Here is a 20,211-nt window from a genome sequence, read left to right as displayed (position 1 = left end):
ATTTTATCCATCCATTGTCCAGGCCGCTTGTCCTGCTCTTGTGGTCGCAGGGATGCTGGAGCCTATCCCAGCAGTCATATTTATTAGATTATTTATTATATTTCTATAATTATATATTATATAGTTATATATATTTATGTCATTGTAAAGTGCTTTGAGTGGCTGTTGCAGCTAGAAAAGCGCTATATAAAATGCAACTTGATTGATATGGACTACCTCCACTGCTTCATCAACAGGAACGCACGTGAAGAGAGACTTAACATCATGAGAGACTACTGTTTCATCCTCCTCCATAATGATGTCCCCCACCTTATCCACAAAATCCACAGTGCTCTGAATGTGATGTCCATTACTGCCTGCCAACGGGTGAAGACTAGATGCAAGAAACTTAAAAGATGTTATAGGTGACTGAGTTAATCATACAAACAATAGGCCGTAATGGCACACCCTGTTTATGTATCTTAGGCAAACAATACAGGCTAGTACACACGGCCATTCTAACTCTAGTTAATGGTCCCGGCAATTTACATATCAAACCCACCATTGTTTTGGGTCGTTATGCCACTGTAACATTTATAAGGGTGGTGCAGTCAGTTGAGGCTGAAGAGGTCACTTAGATGAGTGATGAAGCGTGTCTCTCTCCATAAACATGGTGTCCAGATGAACTGATTCGACTTTCTGTGATATTCAGTCAGCCATCCTTCTGGTGCTGCAGTTTGTGTTTCTTGGGTTCCACAACTAAATGTATTTTAGTGAGGTGTGTCAGAGAGCATAGAGCAAATGACTGGCATTCAGTAGGTGTTATTATCAAGCGTAAGTCCATTTAATCACAAGAAATTGCAGTGCTGTAAATACAATCATGTTGGTATTTCTATGAAATAATAATATGACATTTCTACTCAAGGAGCTTATGTTCACTTTAACACAGCTTTTAAGAAGTGGTCATGTTGAAATTGCAAGGTGCAATTTCAGACATTATTTAACATTAAGGATTGTTTAAAAATAAAATATGATCAAGGCACATGACACCATGAAATTTCATTAGTGACTCCTTGACAGACAAGCTATTTATACTTATTCCTCCTCCTTTTTTTACCATGAAAATTAAATGATTTATGAGTTATTATAAAACTAATGACTAAACTAACATCAGACCAAATAAAACCGATTCTATCCAAGTGCTGGTTCCTTTGACAACGGTTAATCCATAAGCGAGTCAAGAAGCGGGCATCTGTGTCCATGTTTCTACCGCAGCGTTTCAAATCTCACATTAATTAAAGCTTGCTTTGAGCACCTTGCAACCTCCACACCCTTAACACTTCTTCCTCTGTGGCGTCCAAAGCCCTGAACACCTCAACATCTCTCGTCTGATTGAAACGGTGCAGCAAGGGCTGGAATACAGTCACAGGAATACTGAAGTTGAGGTGCGGGTAGGTCACCTGGGTGGCAAAGTCCCTTGTATTGCTGGATACGATACCTGGAATGCAGCGACAACCCTTAAGGGTGCTGAAGGTTCCGACAACAATAGTGCAGAGAAAGCAATCTCATGTATACAAATGTCTTTTCCATGCACATGTAGCACGCTGCACTGAAATACTGATGTTTTTTCTGTGGCATAAAAGTGCCCCCCACTGATCAAACGGGGTAGATGGTTTTGCTGCTCAGATTGCAGGCTACAAAACTTACCCAACAACTCTCCCGAGCGTGCCCGAACCACAGCGCCCCCGCTGGCCCCTGCCTGTACTGCGCAGGTGGTCTGCAGCATGACAGGTCGGTAATTCCAGCTGATGACTTTGGAGAGGATACCACAGGTCATGGAGGGTCCACAGCTCCGACCCAACGCACCATAACCGACCACCACTACATCCTCACCTTAAGACATGCAAATAAACACAACAAAAACAGCTTTGACTTAAACAGTCATACACACAGCTTCTTAACACTTGCGAAGAGTGTGGCACTGTGAATTATCTAGAGAACAGAACCTGAGATTGGACCTCTTCATGAGAAGAGTTCCGGTTTAATCTACACAGCAGAAAGGTATTAGAAGGACCAGAGCCGTCTCTATTTCCTAAGGAGTTTCGAGTCATTGGGTGTGGATCAGGGTCTTGCTTTAGGTGTTCTACCAGTCTATTGTAGCTGGATCTATCTGTTACAAAGCTGGGGAAGTGGCATCTGTGCAGGGGATTCCAACAGACTCAACAGGATAACAGGAAAGGCTGGCTCTGTCTTTGGGAGTCAGCCTGGATTCTCTGCAGATTTTGACACAATGAAGGACACTAAAAACCTGCTAGCTTCTGGCAGTCTCACACAGGCTGCACACACCATCTGTATGCCACACATGTGATGCAGCAAAGCACCTTCAGCAATATGCTGGTTCAACTAAAATTTTCAAGAAAATGATAGAGGAGGTTATTTCTACCGTTAGTAATTAGTCTTGATAACATTTCATCCTTCAGTCTGGGTGGTATTGACCTCAGCCAATTTGAGGGACGCTAGATAGCTTTTTTCCATTATGTGTTTTTTATCCAGTGTCCTTGTCTTATTGGTGCCAACTGTTCTGTGTTGTCTGTATGAATATTATGTCTCAGACTGCTGCTGTGGCTCTGGAATTTTCTTTGGGATGAATCAAGTTTCAACGAATCAGTGAATCTATATCTATTCATTGAAATAGCTTACCTTTATACAAAGTTTTATCTATCATTACCATTCTTTTAGCTTTATTATGGGCCGAAAAAGACAAAAGTGAATAGCGCATATGCAAAAGTTTTAGCACCCTTTCAGATGATCTTTTGTTATTTTTGCAATGTGTAATTACAGATGCTCAGAAAAGTGAACTATGTTGAGTGTAAAGGCCATTCAAAAACTTTCACTTTCTGCGAGTGCCTCATGGTTGATTTTGAGGTATTGTCAATATCCTTCTTTAGCTGAATTATCAAAACTCTTTTGAACCTCAATGTCTTTTTTTTCTCCCCAATTGTACTTGGCCAATTACCCTATTTTCCGAGCCGTCCCGGTCACTACTCCACCCCCTCTGCTGATCCGGGGAGGGCTGCAGACTACCACATCTCCTCCGATACATGTGGAGTCGCCAGCCGCTTCTTTTCACTTGACAGTGAGGAGTTTCACCAGGGGGATGTAGCGTGTGGGATGATCACGCTATTCCTCCCGGTTCCCCCTCTCCCCTGAACAGGTGCCCTGACCGACCAGAGGCGCTAGTGCAGCGACCAGGACACACCTAGTACATCCGGCTATCCACCCGCAGGCACGACCACTCGTGTCTGTAGGGATGCCCGACCAAGCCGGAGGTAACACAAGGATTCGAACCGGTGATCCCCGTGTTGGTAGGCAACGGAATAGAGCACCATGCCACCTGGATACCCCATTACCTGTTATTTATTCATCTCAATCCAAAATAAATGCAACAAAAAAAATTAGCAATGATGCATTACCATTAAGACGGTCATGTTTAGCTTTGTACCGGGTAAAGGTCTGGTCAGAGTTTATTCACATATATTAAATTCTTCTATTCTAATATCATGTTAAAGATGCCATGTGTCATAGAGAGGGTTTCTGCACACTTTTTGCTATGTGTCACATTTTGCTGTCATGTTACATATGACTTGGGTATCTGCTGCTTATGTCCAAAACCATATCCTACCAATACTACTCATACCAACTATGACATAAAATGTACACAAGTACTGACATTGTGCTGACAGTGTGTCAGGATGCATAACGGAAGTAGCTAACATGTACAAAGAAAGAAATGCGTTGCTTACTGTAGTCACATAATTGAGTTTTTCCAAATAAACAGCTACTTACATGACAGCACCTCACACACTGTGTCAACTGTGTTTGCATTTCCTCTTCCCCTTGAATGAACCGAGTGGCAGTTGACGATGCAGAACAAATTGGGTTTTTGTTGGCTGAAAGTGAATATCCTTTGAAAAATATGCATTTGTAGATTGGAGGACTTGTGCTCACTGCTCAATCTGTCTCCAAAATATGTAAACTAATGTGAGCTAATCCACATGTGAATTGTTATTCACAAATGCAGAGTGAAACCTTTAAATACAATGCAAAGATAATTTTTAAGACAATATAGTTTCAATTTAGAAATATATTTGTGTAATTATATTTCTTCAGAATCAAAATGATAGGTAATTTTGTCAAAGAAAATACATTTTTGGTTTACTCAACTTGTTTATAAGACCGATAGATGTGTAGATGATGTTCTCTGCATTCATTTATTTTTTTCTCTGTTTATTTTTTTGATGAAACAAATCTGATTCCACAGCTAGCTAGCAGGCTAACTACCAATATTTACCTCTGAAGCAAGTCAGACACAAGGAGAATTTTTTGCAAGTGGGATGAAATGCTCATTCAGACGTACCATTTGGATACCATTGTCTGAACTTTTTTATTTTTTATTTTGCTTGATTACTATTTCAGTATGCTGTGCATACTCCTTGAGTATGAACTATTAAATATCCTTGTATTTGGTTTTGGACACAGCCCTAGTCTTGTCTATGTTGAATTTTTATGTGGTATTCACATCACTAAAAAATAGAGGTCAGTGCTCAGATGGAAAATACACATAGCCCCTTTAATATACCACCATCAAAGAAACAACTCTCTAACTGACATATGAGGAAGCGGCACCTGAAATACCTTCATTAATCATTACTTAATCTCTTTACAAGATTGCCCTACCTGGCTGAACGGTCTCGGCCAACCGTGGGACCACTACCTCAGGGGCAGGGTGTCTCAGCTTCACTAAAGCCAGGTCATAGGGTGAAGATGCCTTAGTGGTAAACAGCACATCTCCCACAACGTCAGTGAACCTAAAATGAATAGAATACAGAAAACTAGATCTTGAGTCATTCTGTTACAAGTCTTGTTTTCATAAGAAGACATGTCCTCAAGTCATTAAGTGTAAGTACATGTGACCAGCTTGCCGTCTGACATGCACTGTGAGCAAAGTCAGCCAAAGTTGCTGACTGTAAAGAAAGTAATGAAGAACTGTAGCCTAACGAGTCGTCAACATTAAATCCCACAAAAGACCAATGGGATGAAGTTATGACACTGGTCTTGCTCAAAATGTTCATGAAAACGCACATCTGTAACAGCTTACAAATAATGAGATGAAGACAATAGATGGATTAGTACCTATTCCTGTGAGAGAACCTCAGGGTGACAAATGACTTTCCACTGATAACATGCCGGCAGGTCAGAGCCAGCTGGGGGCTAACTACAACCCCAGAGCCCCAGAACTGTCCACTATCTATCAAACACACAGTGGGGTATTTATCGTTTTCCGAGGTAAGCGTTGTGTTCAACAGGTCTGATGCACCCTTATGAAAGTGAATCTCTTTCAGTGGATGTTGAACCTTCACACTGCACATTATATGCTTCACGATCAGTTGCACCGAGCAAACCAAGGTGAGTCCTATCCACTCATTTGCTTTCCAGCACAGCGGAGACACGATCAGTCCAACAAGGTGCACGCGATTGCCGTTTTGTAGAAAGAGACCCCCTCCCTCGGTGCCGGGCAAACAGCGGGCATCTGTGAAAATGACAGCATTGTCCTCTCCTGCTAGGTTGCTGATGATGCCCTTACTGAGTGCGCTGCTGAAGAGATCTAGGTACAGAGAACCAAAGGGGGAACCACATGCAATGACCGAGCATCCTTTTTGGAGAGAGGAGCTTTTCAGCCAGGGAACTGTGCCTGAATCCGGAGCACCGTCCACAAGACTTGACTTGAGTACAGCAAACCAGCTAAGGAGGTGGGAGTCTCTGACCAGTTCCTCGTCCTCTTCGCTACCATGGAAATGCCACTTGTCAGCCTCCCTGAAGATTGACTTGAAAGCCCTTCTGAACTCCAAGCAGTTGACGAGCAGCATTAGCTCAGCTGTGGCTTTGTGATGGTAGGTTGCACTGCCTCGGTGAACCGTGGATGCTTCGTATGCGCACTGGTTGATGTCCAGATCTCGATGTTCAGAGAGATGTACGTGAATATTAACTTTTTCAGTCGAACTGTGTGGCAACAGGAACCCGTGGTCCGTAGAAAAAGTTTCTTTACCGTCGAAAAAACGGGAAAATAGGAGACCGCTGCAAATCACCATTCCGGCTGGTTCATTGAGAATAACGCCACTGCAGCTCCCGGGTCTGCGATCAGAAAGGGGATCTGACACCGTCACAACACAACACGTCCTCTCGATTACATCCATTTTGCTAGCAGTTTGGACAGTTACTACACCAATGAAGGTGTCATGCAACGTGAAAATACCTGAGTTTTAAAACTTGAAACAGTTGCATATTTGTTGTGGGAAGATAAACTAAAAAAAAAACAAAAAACGCGTCACGAGTATGCTTGACAGGAAGTCGCCGAGGCGACAACTGTTGTCATTTGCATTCGATTTTTGTCAGAATTTCCAAAATTTTCAACCATCGTGTTGACTTCAACTTCCTGGTTGTGTTTGATTGGTCTAAAGGAAAGGACGAAACATCAGTCATTCTATGATTGGTCATCTTTAAGTTCTGAATAATTCTAAGCCAATGGAGTGATAGAATAGCTAAGTAGGCGGGACCATGGAACGCCCGTTTCCTTAACTGAGGTACCTAAATGTGTGTCAAGCACTTGTTTCTTATCCGGCATTAAACGAAACATCTAAGTTAACAAATACAGGCCCTAATTTTGTAATATGATGCATAGCACTTGGGAAAAAAATGGTCCAGGTCTGATTTACAGAATTGTCAAAATATTTATTGTACTCAAACTCCACTCACCACCTCAATCATTTGCGAGCTGTGAATAAGGCAATCGACGTTTTATTTTATCATACAAATGAAATAAGACCTCATTTACAAATTATATTGCACTTGTGTTTTCATGCACAACTTGGACTTGTTTTCCAGTCTCACTCGAGTACTCTCATATTTCTGAACGTGGTGGGCAGACAATAGTCACCAAGTACTCAAGTCATTTCACAACACACCAATGAAAGGTAGATTCTCAATGTAGACAAATCTGATTTGTTTACATCACCTGGCATGGTGTTAGCACATTCCGCAATTTTAAAACACGTTTCTTTAGCATTATCAAACAATCAAAATCAATGCCAAAAATGCAGGGACTGCACTAACAGTCTGGCGATCAGCTTGTAGTGGTAAACTTTTCATTGATTTAAAAAGCGAGAATTTTTAAATCCATTAATATCTCGGGAGGGCTGCCCTCCTGTACTTTGAAATATTTTTTGTTGTTGTGAGGTATTGATCATACAGCACTTAAACATTGAACAACTTTCTGAAGGTCAAGTACACTTTTTCAAGACTGATGGTCAATCAGGTTCCAGACCTGTTAGCAAAGCTGCATGTTTTTTGCTTTGGCCCAATAGAGAACGGGTGACTCCAGTAACAAAAAGTTAGTCAAATGGGCCTAGCTGAAAGCCAACACCAGCTACTAAAAATAAACCTAGGCCAGTGACTGACATGTCCTATATGGAGCAAGCTTGTTGCTCCGTTACGAACTGGAGATTTCCCAGCAAGTTTCAAGTAAGGTAGATAATCCCATCATAGCAAATAAGTATTTACTAACGCTCATTTCAACTGCACACACCGATGATCATAATCTCCAGCCTAATGTTGACCTGTTTTACAGATTTTTTTGAATACTCAAGATTTAATAGACCTAAAACAGGACATATTATAACAATAATGTTGTTTGAATGATGTGTCTTACTGGGGTGATCAAAGTCGAAAAGGCGAGCGTCCAAAGTTTAATAAATATAATTATGAAAATGTCTTTCCAGCAGGTAGTGATGTTAACATAGACAAAATGGCACAGGATAAGATGTAATTCAGTCAATATATTGGGACAACCAACGGAAACCATCCCCATAACCTTGTCTCTTCAGCACACTGCACATAAAAACTTCCATTGGCCTCAGATTCAGCTCCTTAAGTGACACGTTGCCCTGGAAAAAGAGACATGATTAAAAAATGATGGATTTTAATTCATTACGTCACCCAAATTCTTCCTATTTCTGTGTGTTGAACATTTTTGCCGTAAAGTAAATGGGTAATTGATCTACACCTGAGCATCCTTGAAATCTCTAGTCATGAGGAATCATATCTATTCTTTACCTTTCCAGTTGTGTGGCCATAAAGACCAAACATTCCCCTGAGTGCATCTTCACTGATGGCCTCTGGACGATCTATCTTATTTCCCAGGATAAGGACCGGGACGTTGGAGATGGTTTCATCTGTTAACAAGGCCTAGAGACATGAATGCCACAATGAACAACCTGACCTGTCCTACCAAGGATAGTTGAGAGCGAAGAGGTATGATTGCCTTATTTGCTATATAGTTACACTGTGGGGAAAAAAGACAGCAATATAACTTACATCAAGTTCAATTTTAGCCTCTGCTAGTCGCTCAAGATCAGCACAATCCACCATGTAGACGATACCGTTAATGGCTGGGAGGTAGTTCTTCCAGATTCGCCGTGCTGAGAAAATCAGACCACATCGTTATTTATCTAGATACGATGACCTCATCAGAACTAAAAGTCTCGGTCGTATTCATAGTCCTTGGAGACAGAAATAGCACTCATTAACAACTCCCCACCTTGTGTATGGCCACCAAGATCAAATGTTGTAAATGTCATTCCGGCAATAGTCAACTCCTCGGATGCTGAGAAGAAAGAGGGAACATTTGTTGGCTATTAGGAAAGGGATGAGGCAAAGGCACAGCTACAATCTTGTAAGCGAAGCTGATTGTTGAACCGAAGACAAAATCATTTGATGTACTTGGATGTAGTGTGGGCACGTGCTGTCCTAGTCTGTCATCTCTGAGCATGTGCAACAATGTCGTTTTTCCAGCATTGTCTAACCCAAGGAACACCAGCTTCCCTGTCTTCTTATACAACCCTATGGGTAAAAATAAAGGATATACCGTTAACTGCAAATACTTGTTGCTTCGTTGGATATTTCAAAGATTTGACTGCTGACACAAAATACCAAGCAAAACTATGACTTGCACATTGTTGATGCATATGCACTGTAATAATCTACCTAATAGTTGTAGGACGCTGCTGAATCCTCTGTAGAGCCAGTCGAAGATAAAAGACATGTCTCTTGGTTGCCTGCAAGAGATGTAACACTGATGAGCTTTATCGATACAACAGAAGAGGAGCACGCAATAGTGCACATGGACTATTATCCATTGTTTACTTCAAGTTTGAGCTGGAAAATGCACTTATCGTGATTCAGAGGAGAGACCACCAAGCCTCCACACACATCAGACAATATTATACATTCACAAACAACCTTATAATGTTCTAATATTAACATAGTCCCTAAAAACCTTAAGCATCCAATCCATGAAGAAATTTTTTGAAAAAGGCTAGCATTACAAAATAAAATCTGGCTCTGGAAGCTCATTGTTCACAATTATTTATCCCAGCCCTGGATTACTTGGCTGGTATGTGTAAGCACTATGTAATCACACAATCCAGCAAGTGTGGAAAGTGGTCCAAATGGGAATGGGGGGGAGGGGGCAGCTGGAACCAGACTTTAGACGAGCTGTCTAGTTTCAATGTTTTTACTCAAGACTATTTTTACGGCAAGTTGTGGCCATGACACCCGATCTCCCCAGTCATCTCCTTCACCCACCCCTCACACTAACACTAGCGCACGCGCACGCGCGCACACAGACACACACCTGTCACTTTTCAGCGGTATTTCACATGCTTATTATACACAACGAATAGTCCAGATCTCAATGACTAGCACTTCCAGAAATTGCCCTTTAAGCCGATTCTCCGCCAACAAAAGCCCATTAATGGAAAATAACGTGTCAATATGCGCAGCAGATGAATAGAACGACACACTTCTGTAATGTGCACTAAGTATTTCCACAATGACGCTTCTCCTATGGCAATAAATAAATACATACATAAAAATGTCGGCGGTCCTCCGACAAACACGCTGATTGTAGTAAACACCAGACTAATGTCTACCAGACGTCAGTTCACATATTCATACAAGGTCAATAATCCCAACTGCAGCCGCATATATTCGGGTACAAAACGTCACAGCAATGACGGCGAAGAAAAAAAAAACCCTCTCGGTGAGCCAGTAGCAGTGATCAGAAATGTTTTACCTTCTCTCAACTCCCGTTCCTCTGCTTTTTTGGGTCCTATCCTTTCCCGTCGATTGACAGGCATAAATTTGACAGTTCACCGGAACTGCGTAACTGTGTTTTTTTTCGGAGCGTGTAGCCGCGGGTTTGGGATGAGGTAGGACTGCGCGCGCGCGCGCGCTCCGTGTGTGTGTGCGTGTGTGTGAGTGTGAGAGAGAGGGGCTGTGAGTAGTGGGGGGGATCACATGCCCAACATGAGTCCTTCAAGACGTGAAAAACGGATAAACTTTTGTCACTGGAAACCCGTTCATATAACGAACGAATTGCTAACTAACGAATAGCTCACTTGATACGTTTTTAATGGAAAGGCAGAGGTGCGCATGTGAAGATATCAAATGACCGCACATTAGGAAATACATACCGCGAGCCAAGCCGCGGCGTCGCCGCCGCCACATGGCGCCATACTGCTGGTTTCGTTTTTAGTCCAGTTGCAACAAATCCCCTTTTTTGTTTTGTTGTTTTCCCCCCAATACTTCCAACCATTATCCGAAGCAAACCATAGTGGGGTTTTTTTAAGTCCGTTAATTTCAGTCGGGTAAAATCAATTTACAAGTGACTCAAAACTTGAGTTGAAAGCCCTGGAAAGTGTGTGTGTGTGTGTGTGTGTGTGTGTGGTGGGTGACATGTTCATCAAGCAGGTTTATTTTCATTCCCAACTGAAATGACAGGAAATCAGCTGAGGCATGGCAAGGTACGTGTTCAGAAAATTAAACATTGTGGTATGCTTCGGAAAGTGGTCGGGAATAATGCAAAATTTACGCAAATTGTAGTTGATGATGGGCTGGTACATAAAAAACCCGGTATGGTCCCTTGTGAGTGAACTACAGCCCAATGAACACTAGGGGGCGGTAGTGCATACTGACAGAACAGGCCTCGGGGTTTTCCCACCATGCCATCTGGGTCAAAGCACCCCAAGAGCGCAGAATACAAATTCTTGTATTCTTTTCGTAAAACCTGGATACTATATGAAAGAAATATACCGTTTGCAGGTTTCACCGGAAATGCTCAAAAATAATTCGAGATCTCAATTTGCACAGAGAAGCTTTATTAAAGCAGTTCAGAGTCTCATACAATATACAAGAAGTATTCTGAAAACTACCTGAGCTAACCATTTGACAGCACATCTCCAAAGAGATATTTGTTAAATAAAGAAAACATTTCCAATAGATAAGTAAATTAACTCAATTCTCTACTGACAATATCTATCCAGTATCTTCAGTCATCAGGGAAATACTCATCCCCAACCCAGTCTAAGTTGGTACCGTGTGTACTATCTTCATGTATGCCTTCTGCAGACAAGGCATGTTCTCTGGTCCAATCTAGCTGGCGGTTAGGTTACTTCTCATAGTAGAACCATTTGTCGACTGTAAATAGAAAAAGATCATTTGTAACATGTACTAAAATAAATGTCCACAAAATAAGTTAACAGGCCTCCTTAACGTACTTCTATATTCATTTATCTGGGAATTAGAAAAATTTGTACCTGATGAGGGGACAGGTTCTTGTGTTCCACAAGGGCATGTCTAAAGAGAAGATAAGGATATGGGTACATTTTGAATTATGCATAAAGTAGCCTCAAACTTCTTGGTTCAACAATAGAAGAATGAAAATTGTACGAACCTCGTTAACAACAGCTTTGGCCTCATCTGCTGAGCAGCAATAAGGACTGTCCCCTGTTGAAATGCAAGTGTTTTTGCTGTGGGAGTTTAAAAACAGACACTGTCAGTGTAGCCATGTCTTTAAATTTCTCTGAATTCATCAAGGTGCAGGTATAACATGGAAAAATAAGAATAAATGATTAGTGTCTTTACGTACGCTCATTAACCCAGGTAAGAAAATCACAGAAAGTTCAGTCAGTTCATCTGGACACAACGTTTATTGAGAGAGAAACATTTCATCACTTGTCTAAGTGACCCCTTCAGTCTCAATTGACTGCAGGTATCCCCACCCCTATAAACAACACAGTGGCATAACGACCAAAAACGATTCATATGCAAATTGACGTGAACCTTAACTACAGTTTCAATGGACATGTGTACTATTCACAGAGGATTGGGAAATGGTTGCAATTACAGCATTGTAAGACAGTGACAGAAAACTGGGCGTTTGTCAAAGTCAGGAAGACGCTCAAACAGTACACCAGCCAATTGAAGCAAGGAGAAGGGCAACAGCTGTCTTTGTTTTGTTTTTGTTTGGGGTTTTTTTTCGATTTTTTTTTCTCCCCAATTGTACCCGTCCAATTACCCCATTTTTCCAAGCTGTCCCGGTCTCTGCTCCACCCTCTCTGCCGATCTGGAAAGGGCTGCAGACTACCACATGCCTCCTCCAATACATGTGGAGTCACCACCACTTCTTTTCACCTTACAGTGAGGAGTTTTGCCAGGGGGACGTAGCCTGTGGGAGGATCACGCTATTCCCACCAGCCCCCCCCCCCCTCCGAACAGGGACCAGAGGAGGCGCTAGTGCAGTGAGCAGGACACATAGCCACATCCGGATTCCTGCCTGCAGACACGGCCAATTGTGTCTGTAGGGACGCCCAACCAAGCCGAAGGTAACAAGCGGATTTGAACCAGCGATCCTAGTGTTGACAACAGCTGTCTAAGCGTAAACCAGTGGTTATTCCGTATGTGGCGGGAGTGTCAACAGTTCAGATGTGTATTTTCCAAACACCGCGTCTCAGTTGTTTTCAAACCCAAAAACACACTGCGCCAGAAATTGGTCCACCCCAAGGATCGGGCCCCCCAGCACAAACAGAACAATATAATGTACGCTGTTAAGTGCCGAGAGGATTGCCGTGACTTGTACATCGGGGAAACCAAACAGATACTGGGCAAGAGGATGGCACAACACAGGACAGCTAACACGTCAGGCCAGGACTCCACAGTCTACACCCATCTACAGGCCAGTGGCCACTCTTTCAAGGATGAGGATGTGCACATTCTTGATGGGGAGGACCGCTTGTTTGAACGCGGAGTCAGAGGCCATCTATGTGAAGAAGGGACTGCCATCCCTGAACTGGGGGGGGGGGGGGGAGAGACATCTGTCACCATCTTCACCATTTTACAATGTTGTGGTTGCAAATATTCCCAAATCCTCTCTGTGAATAGTACACATGGCCATTGTAACTCTAGTTAATGCTCATGGCAATTTGCATATGAAACCGATCCTTTTCAGTCGTTATGCCACAGTATTATTTAATAAGGTTGGGGATACCTGCAGTCAGTTGAGACTGAAGAGGTCACTTAGATGAGTGATGAAACGTTTCTCTCTCAATAAACGTTGTGTCCAGATGAACTGATTCAAGTTTCTGTGATAAATGATTAGTGCCTTGTGTTCTGCTTACCACTTCAGTTCCCCAGCATTGGTCTTTTGGGAGATAAGGGCTTTCCAGAAGCTGTGAGTGCTCTTGATTGTCTCAATGGCAAAGTCCTAGAACAAAGGAACAGCAATGCTTTACATTAAACCAAACAGACCATGTTACAGCTAACAACCTTTGAAGGCCTATCTCTTGAGGTCCTTTTCAAAATCAGGCTCAAATGAGCTCCTAAAGCAAACTACAGAGAAGTCTAAGTGTTAACATCATACTTCATTAATCCGTTAAACAATTACACATCTTAGATCAAGTAAACGAGTGTTTGCTCATTTTGTCAACTTTAGAAAGCTTAGGCTGCATTTTCACTACCAAGGTGATGTGACCCGATTTCGATTTTTTTTCTGTACATCTAACAGTGTGCATTTAATTGTTCAATGTGAAAAGCACATGTTGAAATGTCAAAAACACATGTATCTGTTTTTTGGTTTGTTTTTTGAATACAGAACTTCTTCATATGTGGCATTAAATGCCAATACAGTTCCTATCGCCAACATCCAATATGAATTTAAACACTCGGGTCAGACCTTTCCCCCCAGAAATGACCTGTCGACATCGTACACAGTGCCTTGTGTGATTTCCTGACTAACTAGCTGGAGAAAAGAAGTACCATGTCAGGAAAAGTGGTGGGAATGATGACTTTACAAATAAGAGATCTCCCTTCTCAGTTTTCCAACCATTGGGATTCATCAGGAGTCAAGAACAGTTCCACCACTCATGAGCATGTAACTACACTTTAATATAATATTTAAATGTCTGCCTGTTCCCATCTTTAAATATGATGGTATATCTGATATCATGTCGGTACATAACTGTTTAGTGACTGATTTATAGATTTGGGTTATGTCTCATTATGTATTGTTCAAACTCCATGCACTGTTGTCAATAATGTATTGGAAAACTTTCACTGTCTTTTTCAATCACATTGCATCATATACACACAAAAAATCACTTAAAACCACCTAATGGAAACATAACTTAATTCAAATTTTATTTGTTTGACCCTTAAAAAAATTATGCAAGGAATTACAGTTAGTATTTGTTTGCCAATCTGTCTGATGTAAGTGTGCACAAGGGCACGTAATATTTGACGGGGTATAAGGTGGGATTTACACCTGGTCCATTTTCATGTGTATTTTCAGATAAAGATCTGTTGGCGCCACTGCCACCTCTCCTTACTGCTGCTGCACAGCCAAATACTTCTCTCAACAGAGGTGGCAGAAATTGCTGCAGCAAATAAATCAAATCAAATCAATTTTATTTGTATAACCCATTATCACAAATTACAAATTTGCCTCAGTGGGCTTAACAGCAGCACAACAACCATACTAAAGAACTCTTTCTGACAGCCCTTCTCTGCCATCTCTCCATCAAAACTTTAAGATGCAAGCCCTACCTTTGCGGCCCAGGACTAAAAACAAGATTAACGTAAACATCAGCTCACTTGGCTCCATGTTGGGCATCTTTACGTAGCCTATATTGCTATGCCAACATCACGAGTTGTTGTGGGCACAAGCATATCACGTAAGATGCATGGTGACCATGTGAATAAATGGACTAGAGGTTGCATAATGTAAACATCATTGACAAAATCAGCATTTAACAAAAAAAAATCTGAATCAGGCATCAGGACCTGCAGTGTAAATGTAGCCTTAGTTTAACAGCAACCCACTTTGTCAAGCTAGGCAGGACAACATTAGAGAAAAATAAATTTATTAGAGGCCAAAGCCAACCTAATTGCTTGTAACTTATTAAGGTTAAGGAGTGTTAAGTGGACACCTTGTCTTTGAACTCCCCATTGAAGGCAAACTGGTTCTCTGGCTTCCCATCTGGCACTTTGTATTTCCTGAACCAGTCGACTGTAGCATCCAAGTAACCAGGTTTCAACCTTTGTACATCACTAATGTCTACACACACAAAAGACCAGCAGAACAGGTTTGAACCATTTCTGATGCAAAAACTGTTATGAGAAAACACGAAAAAACAAGATCATCAGCAGGGACTCAGAAAATATTAGCAGTAATTTTGTGTCTTAAGTATATAAAGCCTGTGCTTACTGTTCAAATCGTTGGCTTCGGGGTCCTCTACGTTGATTGCAATGACTTTCCAATCGGTCTCGCCCTCGTCGATCATGGCCAAAACCCCAAGTACTTTTACTTTGATGACCTCTCCACGGGAACACACCTAGCAATGCAATTTCAAATAATTTTACATCTGTGCCTGAAAGGAACTCTGTTGAGCAAGCACCAGTCCTAAGTTTTTATCTTGGTTTTGTAGTGGACACTTAATGGACTTATGGACATAACTCACCACAGCCTGTTATTGTATTAAGTTCATTTGCTCACTTTAAGAGCTGTGTGGGTAGTCATGGTTACGCAGCGCCGTATAAATGAAGGGCGGGGGGTGATATAAAGAAATAAATGACTCACACGTTCATGTAGTCAAAGAGAGAAGTTTTCATCTGTGTTTTCTCCCAATTTCCACAGTATCATATATTTTTAACAAATTTGGAGACTAATTTGTAGAAAGGTTAGAAGTATGCAAAAACAGCCCAAGTTGTGTACCTTACTGCCAATTTCACAAACATCAATGGGGTCATTGTCACCGCAGCATCCAGTGTCTCCATCTTTGTGCCCTGGATCTTCCCATGTCTACCAAGAAACAAAAGGCCATGCTATAGCGGAACTAAGAGTCAGGTAAACGCTTAGCCTTACACATGTTAAAGGCTCATTAAATCAAAATGAATAGCCAAGATATTATTCTGGTGGAGAGTAATTTTCTTAAAAGAAAAATTAAGTAAAGAAAGAACCTTACTTGAGGTATGGCTCCATAGTTCCATATGTAACCCTTATGTGGGAAAACATTGGCAACAAAGCGCAATTTGCCCTTCTTCACATCTTGCTTTATTGGGTTCAATGGGTCTTTTGTAGCTATCTGAAAGTAATTAGACAACTGAGATAATGAAAAGGCACTCATGCAGGCTTATTTGCAAAGGGGTGCTTTGAATATTAGGCAACATCATGACTCAGTAATTACTGCAGTGTCAAGTTTTACAAATGTTCATATAATTCTAATGCTGCTCGTGGCAAGGTTACCTTTGCAAGATAGAGTAAGTTGTGACAAGAAAGCCACATGAAGGAGGCACGGAGAGCAACATGCAAGCTACAACATTATCAATAGTGTGATATGACACTTGGTATCATCTGGGATTTGGGTTACTGTAAAATTATGACAGAATGTAAATGTTATCATTACCCAGTCTTAAAGGCAGCATTACAGTAAAGTGATACAATTTTCTAATTTAAAACGGTTTCAGCTAAGGTAAATGAACAATGAATGCCTCTGCCCACTTGGTCCTCATATTTATATTACAAGTGATTATTATCAAAATATTCTTAAATGTCATATTAAAACACTAATAGTTATCTGCATAGTATCATCACATTACTGGTAGAGATATTCCATCAAAGATACTGTGATATTAGACCCCCCCCCTTTTCTCCCCAATTGTACTTGGCCAATTACTCCACTCTTCCGAGCCATCCTGGTCTCTGCTCCACCCCCTCTGCCAATCCAGGGAGGGCTGCAGACTACCACATGCCTCCTCCAATACATGTGGAGTCGCCAGCCACTTCTTTTCACCTGACAGTGAGGAGTTTCGCCAGGGGGACGTAGCGTGTGGGAGGATCACGCTATTCAAATACAAATATAAAATCCCAATGCCCCAGTGCAGTGATGGGGACACTGTGTTGTAGAGGATGCCATCCTTCAGATGAGACGTGAAACCGAGGTCCCGACTCACTGTCGTGATTAAAGATCCCATGGCACTTATCACAAAGAGCAGGGGGTTCCCTGGTGTGCTGGCAAAATTTCCTACCTGGCTCTCTCCATCTGGCCACTTAATTATCCCCCCCCATGTAATTAGCTCTATGATTCCTCCCTCTCCACCTCAAGCTGATGTGTGGTAGATGTTCTGGTGCAAAATAGCTGCCGTGCATCACCCAGGTGAGTGCTACACATCGGTGGTGGTTGAAGTGAGTTACCATCTTCAATGTGAAGCGCTTCAGGTGTCTAGAAAAGCGCTATATAAATGTAATGATAATTATTATATAGTCCCCACCTCCCACCCCGAACAGGCACCCCGATCAACCAGAGGAGGTGCTAGTGCAGCGACCAGGACACATACTCGCATCTCTTTTCCCACCTGCAGACAGGGCCAGTTGTGTCATTAGGGACGCCCCGAGTCCAGACCAAGCCGGACGTAACATGGGGATTCAAACCAGCGATCCCCATGTTGGTATGCAATGGAATAGACCGCAACGCCATCCGGACGCCCTTGATATTTGATTTTGTCAATATCAACCAGCTCTATTTGCCACCATTCTTTACATTTCTGCTGTGTCAGTTCCCAACTGTAAGGCCCTTAAGAGCAGCCTCTGAAACAGTCCAATATTTGGACAGGTCTGCCCATAATGGGTGGTGGTGGGGGAGCGTATTAAAGTCATACCTCCATCTTGGCATTTGTCCATCGTGGTACTTCAACTACCATGTGGAAGATGTTCTGGGGGAGAAGGGAGATTCATTTCTTATGTTAGCAGTAAACTGTAAGATTGTTACTCCATACAGACAAAACTGACATTAAACTGATTCAAATCAGATTTCAACACAACAAAATTTGATAAGCTGTCATGTCAAGGCAATTGTGCCATAAAATAGTTTTATACCCATTTATGACAATGGCTGGGTTTGTATTTGAAAAAGATCCAGATACTATTAATTGTACCTGAACGATAATACATAATCCCGTACTGACACATGAAATACTGACTTTGCACCGAAAAGATAAAGAGCAAAGGCTACTTTGGCAAACAAACTATGACCCTGCTGTCTGCAATGGGAGCCATCAATATATTCAAAAAGAAAATATTTAATTCTCTGTAGTAATTCTGTAGTAATCCTAGTCTTACAGCAGTAGCTGACACCAATAGTAATATTAGCTACTATGAATTATCTACTACTACTTTTGGTCTCAGCTACAACTATTGAGCACTTACTCAAACAGCATTATTAACATCACGGTCTATTCTCTTTTGCCCTTTTCTACCTATACTTGACATGTCATGCTCTTATGACAGTTATATGCCTGTTATACTGATACCTGGAAACATAAAATCTACTTTGTACTTTGATTCCGCTATTCCCTCCCTCCTTATGCTCTAAGACACTCTTACATCAAAGTACTTGATATAACATGCACCCTTGGCTACGATAAGATTACTATTGCTTTATTATGCCAGCTGGTTATTACTCAAATGTATCTGCTATTTGTTAACCCTCTTGTACGTCACTTTGAATAGCTGTTTGCCAAATGAGGGAGTATAAAACAAGTCTAACCACATATTCTACTGAGGTCAGTTATTTTATCTACATTGAGATGAATATCAACGGCAAGATACTTAACATCCACCAAATGAGTCAAAAGGTAACTGGTGTCAGCAGAGGATAAAGGTGACGAGGTGTTTTACCTGGCCCTCATCCGCACACATTGGGATGTCATGGAATGGAGAGATGTACTTTCCATCGCCGTTTTCTGTAAGACATCAAGATCAAATAGTTCACATACTGAAACATGACCGAGGACAGAAGTTGATTCCGCTGTGTTTTCGTGTGTTCTAGGGAAACGTGACACGACTCGGCCACGGAATCTCTTGTTGTGCCTACTGCGTCATCCTCCAGGTTGCGCCTTCATACATCAAAGAGGGCGTTGTCCCCTCAACATTCAGTGAATAACGTGATTCATACACACAGCTCCTTTAGAATCAAATTGCCTGCTGCTCACTGAAAACAGAACCTCTCATTCACGGTCCATATAGGGGGAAAGCAACATGAATAAGCCATGTAACGCAACGTGGTCACAACCGGCACAACTACCCTGGTTAAGAAAGTTACCAGCGGGAAAAAACCCAGCTGGTTGCCCATTATCTCAACTCATTTTAAATTGTGTAGGTACTCTTTTCTAAATTAAGAAACGGGTTTAAACGCCTATTCATAGGAAGTGTTAAATCGAAAGTGACACGTGGGAGAATGCTGGTGGCCCACCCGTTCCCTAGACGACCACGCAAAGCCAATCCTTTTTCATTAACGTCTCATTAACTACTTACTTAAAAACAAGCGATAGCCGAGAGTATTAGGACTCCCCCTCTCTTCGACTGTGAAGCTCATGTTTAGTTGCAGGTTCGTTCTGGTGTGGTCTGTTTCTGTGAGGGGCAGATGACGGCGCCGTACTGCGCTTGCGTATTCCCGAATCGAGCGCATCCGGAGTGTACGCGTGATATGTTTTCAGCGGCTTGCCAAAAGAGCGGTGCTTTTAACACGAGTTTTTCCACAAAATCCATACCTTATATAAATCTTGACATTTAAACCAAGAGGACGAAGTTACTGTAAGCAGTTCTTGATAATTAACAATGATTGCGTTTGCAGGTGGAGAACCTGAACTCCACTTGCAGATTAACTCTGTCTCGGACACATAGTCATACAAATGTGCAAACCCTGCATTGTATGCCAAACCTGCCCCAAATAAATATCACAGGTTTGAAAAAATAAATAAATTTAAACAAATAGATTTTTATATATT

General features: G+C 41.8%; 3 protein-coding genes across 4 annotated transcripts; all 3 read right to left on the bottom strand.

The window, feature by feature from the left end:
- Positions 1 to 823: 823 nt before the first annotated feature.
- Positions 824 to 6,402, bottom strand: tysnd1 (trypsin like peroxisomal matrix peptidase 1). Its single transcript, XM_056291832.1, has 4 exons — positions 5,173 to 6,402; positions 4,717 to 4,847; positions 1,687 to 1,872; positions 824 to 1,477 (listed from the first exon to the last, which is right to left on the bottom strand). The coding sequence occupies exons 1-4, from the start codon at positions 6,231 to 6,233 to the stop codon at positions 1,275 to 1,277; spliced, it is 1,581 nt and encodes a 526-aa protein (XP_056147807.1). The 5' UTR covers positions 6,234 to 6,402; the 3' UTR covers positions 824 to 1,274.
- A 345-nt stretch (positions 6,403 to 6,747) lies between these two features.
- On the bottom strand, positions 6,748 to 10,299 carry sar1ab (secretion associated, Ras related GTPase 1Ab). 2 transcript variants are annotated; one of them, XM_056291834.1, is made up of 7 exons: positions 10,169 to 10,299; positions 9,079 to 9,149; positions 8,815 to 8,934; positions 8,633 to 8,698; positions 8,410 to 8,513; positions 8,149 to 8,280; positions 6,748 to 7,979 (listed from the first exon to the last, which is right to left on the bottom strand). In XM_056291834.1, exons 2-7 carry the CDS (start codon positions 9,134 to 9,136, stop codon positions 7,863 to 7,865), a joined length of 597 nt encoding a protein of 198 aa, XP_056147809.1. In that variant the 5' UTR covers positions 9,137 to 9,149; positions 10,169 to 10,299; the 3' UTR covers positions 6,748 to 7,862. The 2 variants fall into 2 exon arrangements, with proteins under 2 accessions (XP_056147809.1, XP_056147808.1); XM_056291833.1 differs by lacking the exon at positions 10,169 to 10,299 and adding an exon at positions 9,962 to 10,088.
- Positions 10,300 to 11,237: 938 nt separating this feature from the next.
- Positions 11,238 to 19,866, bottom strand: ppa1b (inorganic pyrophosphatase 1b). The gene is made up of 11 exons (XM_056291775.1): positions 19,739 to 19,866; positions 19,103 to 19,167; positions 18,085 to 18,138; positions 16,392 to 16,511; positions 16,142 to 16,228; positions 15,635 to 15,761; positions 15,357 to 15,484; positions 13,551 to 13,636; positions 11,828 to 11,903; positions 11,691 to 11,730; positions 11,238 to 11,571 (listed from the first exon to the last, which is right to left on the bottom strand). Exons 1-11 carry the CDS (start codon positions 19,797 to 19,799, stop codon positions 11,543 to 11,545), a joined length of 873 nt encoding a protein of 290 aa, XP_056147750.1. The 5' UTR covers positions 19,800 to 19,866; the 3' UTR covers positions 11,238 to 11,542.
- Between the last annotated feature and the right edge of the window lie 345 nt (positions 19,867 to 20,211).

The sequence above is a fragment of the Lampris incognitus genome, chromosome 13 (assembly GCF_029633865.1).
Source record: "Lampris incognitus isolate fLamInc1 chromosome 13, fLamInc1.hap2, whole genome shotgun sequence".
Classification (NCBI taxonomy): Eukaryota; Metazoa; Chordata; class Actinopteri; order Lampriformes; family Lampridae; genus Lampris; species Lampris incognitus.
This window is presented reverse-complemented; position numbering and strand designations above follow the sequence as displayed.

Bases quoted from the DNA above. Each gene is read 5' to 3' on its own strand.
- sar1ab (XM_056291833.1), bottom strand. The intron at 8,699-8,814 runs GTACATCAAATG...CTTTCTTCTCAG, and splicing joins CGTGCCCACACTACATCCAA to CATCCGAGGAGTTGACTATT. The intron at 8,281-8,409 runs GTAAGTTATATT...TCATGTCTCTAG, and splicing joins AGGCTAAAATTGAACTTGAT to GCCTTGTTAACAGATGAAAC.
- ppa1b (XM_056291775.1), bottom strand. From the start codon at position 19,799: ATGAGCTTCACAGTCGAAGAGAGGGGGAGTCCTAATACTCTCGGCTAT. The intron at 15,485-15,634 runs GTAAGCACAGGC...TTGTGTGTGTAG, and splicing joins CGAAGCCAACGATTTGAACA to ACATTAGTGATGTACAAAGG. The intron at 13,637-15,356 runs GTGTCCACTTAA...CCTTTGTTCTAG, and splicing joins ATGGGGAGTTCAAAGACAAG to GACTTTGCCATTGAGACAAT.
- tysnd1 (XM_056291832.1), bottom strand. From the start codon at position 6,233: ATGGATGTAATCGAGAGGACGTGTTGTGTTGTGACGGTGTCAGATCCC. The intron at 4,848-5,172 runs GTACTAATCCAT...TATTCATTTTAG, and splicing joins AGGTTCTCTCACAGGAATAG to GTTCACTGACGTTGTGGGAG. The intron at 1,478-1,686 runs GTAAGTTTTGTA...GCTGCATTCCAG, and splicing joins ACGCTCGGGAGAGTTGTTGG to GTATCGTATCCAGCAATACA.